A 3,887-nucleotide genomic window follows, 5' to 3' on the forward strand; every position below is an offset into this window, starting at 1 on the left:
GAAACAAATGTCCACGAAGGCCAGGTTGGCCAGGAAGAAGTACATGGGCGTGTGGAGCCGGGCGTCCGTGCCGATGGCCAGGATGATGAGCAGGTTCCCCAGCCCGGTCACCAAGTACATGCTCATGAAAATGACGAAAAGCAGCTGCTGTTGTTCCGGGTCCTCTGAGAATCCCAAGAGCAAGAACTCGGAGACCTGGGTGAGGTTCACTTCTTCCATGGTCACCGTTCTGGATTGATCAGAAAGACCACCGGTGTTCAACCAAAGGCAATAAAATGAATATGTTGGGACAGGCAGCTGGCAGAATGGCTATGTCACTGGACTCCCATGTAGTAGACGGCGGTTTGAGTCCTGGACCTGGTGACTTAAACTCACACCGGGCACGTGAGTGTGCATACCCATGATCCCGAGAGAACGGAGGAGAAGGGACTGTGACATGGCCATTCCCCCGGGGGGTGATTTCTCACTTTCTGTCTCTCTGTCTCTCTCTCTGTGTTTCTGGCAAGCGCATGCACCTTATAGAAAAAAAAATCTCAAAAAAATTCACCATGACTTTCCCAACAACCCAATATTGGGTGGTTAGAGAAATCAAGATGTATTTTTTCTATGCAGAAAGGCACTATGACTTTTCCAACAACCCAATAGCTAGACAGATAATAGATATGACACACAGGGAACTGATAGGTAGATAGAGAGATGGATGGATGACAGACAGATGACAGTAATAATAGATAGATGATAATAATAATAGACAGATGATAGTAATAATAGATGACAGATGATAGCTGGATAGATAATAGGTAGGACACATTGTTGACAGAGAGATGGATAGATTATAGACAGATGATAGTAATAATAGACAGATGACAGCTAGATAGACAATAGGTAGGACACACAGATGACAGAGAGATGGATGGATGATAGACAGATGATAGTAATAACAGACAGATGATAGCTAGATAGACAATAGGTAGGACACACAGATGACAGAGAGATGGATGGATGATAGACAGATGATAGTAATAACAGACAGATGATAGCTAGATAGACAATAGGTAGGACACACAGATGACAGAGAGATGGATGGATGATAGACAGATGATAGTAATAACAGACAGATGATAGCTAGATAGACAATAGGTAGGACACACAGATGACAGAGAGATGGATGGATGATAGATGATATAATAATAGATGACAGATTATAGCTAGATAATAGGTAGGACACACAGATGACAGAGATGGATAGATTATAGACAGATGATAGCTAGATAGACAATAGGTGGGACACACAGAGGACAGAGAGATGGACGATGGACAGATGACAGATACACTAAACAGACGATAGACAGTTATACAGACAGTAGACATGACCCATGGATAGGTGATTGGTGAACAGAGGGAGGGATAAAATGACATATATAATACATGATAGAGAGCAGAGAGAAAGAGATGGATGGTAGATATAGATATAATAGAGGCTATTGGAGCTGGCAGATGGCAGGCTGGTTAAGGGCACCGGGCTCCCACATGGCCCACCAGGGTTCAAGTCCCAGACCTGGTGATTTACTTTCTCACTTTTCCTCTGTCTCTCTCACTCTGTCTTTCTCTGGTCAAATTACAATAAATAAATACATAAATACATAAAGTTAAATAAAATAATTCTTTTAAAAATAGAGGATACTGGGTTGTACAAAAAGGTCATGATTCATTTTTGCATAGAAAAATACATCAGTAGATAGATAACAGATGGAACATATAGGTGATAGGTAGGTAGATGGATAGATGATAGATACAGTAGACAGATGATTGATAGATGATAGATACATGAATGATAGATGATAGATAGGGAGATACAGGTATTCTTTTAAAAATAGAGGATACTGGGTTGTACAAAAAGGTCATGATTCATTTTTGCATAGAAAAATACATCAGTAGATAGATAACAGATGGAACATATAGGTGATAGGTAGGTAGATGGATAGATGATAGATACAGTAGACAGATGATTGATAGATGATAGATACATGAATGATAGATGATAGATAGGGAGATACAGGTATTTGTTTGTAAGAATTATTTATTTTCCATTTGTTTTAATTATTATTTTTTTATTTGGCCAGACGGAGACAGAGACAGAGAGAAAAGGAAAGCGAGAAAGCAAGCCACCAGGTCCAGGACCTGAACCACGGTAGGCCATGTGGGAGTCCAGTGCCCTCAACCACCACACCACCTGCTGGCCCTGAGTTAGAGGTATTTGAAAGTTCAAGATGTACAAGGGATTCAGCTTTACCCAAGATGCATTTACTTCTTAAGTTGGGTGATGAATATAAGCTGTTTTCCAGCTTGAATCATTTTTATTTTAAGAGAAATGTTTTGCAATAGGGCATATGCATTTGTCAAAGACACAGAGAGAGATAGAGAGATGGAGAATAAGAAATCACTCCCCAGAGGGGACGACCATGCCACAGTCCCTTCTCCATTCTCCTGTTGCGATTTTGGGCACGCACACACATAGGCACCTGGCATGAGTTTCAAGCCGCCTGGTCTGGGACTCAAACCATGGTCAGCCATGTGGGAGTCCAGTGATATAGCCATTACACCATCTGCTGATCCCCCAGCTTGAAGTTTTACTTCTGCTTTTTGAATGCCTAACCATGGAGAAACGCAGGTTGGGAACTGTTGAGAAGAGGGTCGGTAGGTAGGTGAGTCATCCGCGGATTCCCTCACCATTCTCTCCTCAAGGTCACTGTGTCCTCTGAGCTCCAACCTGGACCATGTAGACACCTCCTGGAGTCCCTTTCCCCGGGGTAGACTTGCGTAAGTCCCCCTAGACTCTATGACACACCTAGGCCATGTCTGTCCCCAGGTCTGCTTCTTCCCCTGTACCCTGGCTTAGTACTGGCCCTGCTCACGGTCCAGTTACCAGGCAGAGCCAGGGCAGCAGCCAGGTCTCCTGTCCACTCACTTCCTTACCCCTTTTCTATAATTTTTTTAAAGAATTATTTTATTTATTTAGTTATCTTCTTTTTAAAATTTGCCCAGAGAAAGAGAAAGTGAGAAAGCAAGCTGCCAGGTTTAGGACTTGAACCACAGTCAGTCATGTGGGAGACCAGCATCTCAACCACCATGCCACCTGCCGGCCCACACCCCTTTTTGTCTTCCCAACACCCCCAACACCTTATCTTGTCACTCTTAGACTCCTTTTTCATTTCTTAGATTTTTTTTTTCTTTTGGTCATAGGGCACATGTGCTTGTCGGAAAGACAGAGAGAGAGCCAGAGAGGAAATGTGAGAAATCACCCCCAAGGGAAGATGGCCATACCACAATCCCTTCTCCATTCTCCTGTCAAGATTCTCGGCAGGCATGCAGGGATGCCAGCATGATTTTCAAGGCACCAGGTCCTGAGACTCACACAGTGGTCAGCCATGGGTCGTCCAGTTCCTTAAGCCACACACGCTTCTTATTTTTATTTATGTTTTTTTCCACTCTTTTTATTTTTAGAGGGGTTTTGGTATAGGGAAGGTGTGCTTGCCAGAGACACAGAGAAAGACAGACAGACAGAAAGTGAGCAGGGGATGGCCACATCGTGATAACTTGTCCTTCAGGGTCTTGGACATGAATGCACACATATCTTGCATGATTTTTTAAGTTTAGTTTAGTTTTTTTCTTTTTTTTGAGAGAGACTTTTGCTATAGGAAGCATATGCTTGCCAGAGAGACACAAAGAGACAGAAAGCAAGAAATCACCCCCTTATGGGGACAGAAACACCGTAATTCCTTCCTCCATTTGCTCTCGGGATTTTGGCCATGCATGCACATGCGTCAAGCATGAGATTTATTTGTTGTTTTAGAGAGGTTTTTTTTTTTTTTTTTTGCTTATGGGCA

At 42.9% G+C, this 3,887-nt stretch overlaps 1 protein-coding gene across 1 annotated transcript in view; it reads right to left on the reverse strand.

Annotated features, from left to right (window-relative positions):
- The window catches only part of LOC102491688 (olfactory receptor 1361-like), a 972-nt gene extending 753 nt beyond the window's left edge, over window positions 1–219 (reverse strand). The window contains 1 exon segment of the mRNA XM_027771311.1: window positions 2–219. Coding sequence (XP_027627112.1) covers window positions 2–219 — 218 coding nt within the window.
- Window positions 220–3,887: the final 3,668 nt, after the last annotated feature.

The sequence above is a fragment of the Tupaia chinensis genome, unplaced genomic scaffold (assembly GCF_000334495.1).
Source record: "Tupaia chinensis unplaced genomic scaffold, TupChi_1.0 Scaffold000201_2, whole genome shotgun sequence".
NCBI lineage: Eukaryota > Metazoa > Chordata > Mammalia > Scandentia > Tupaiidae > Tupaia > Tupaia belangeri.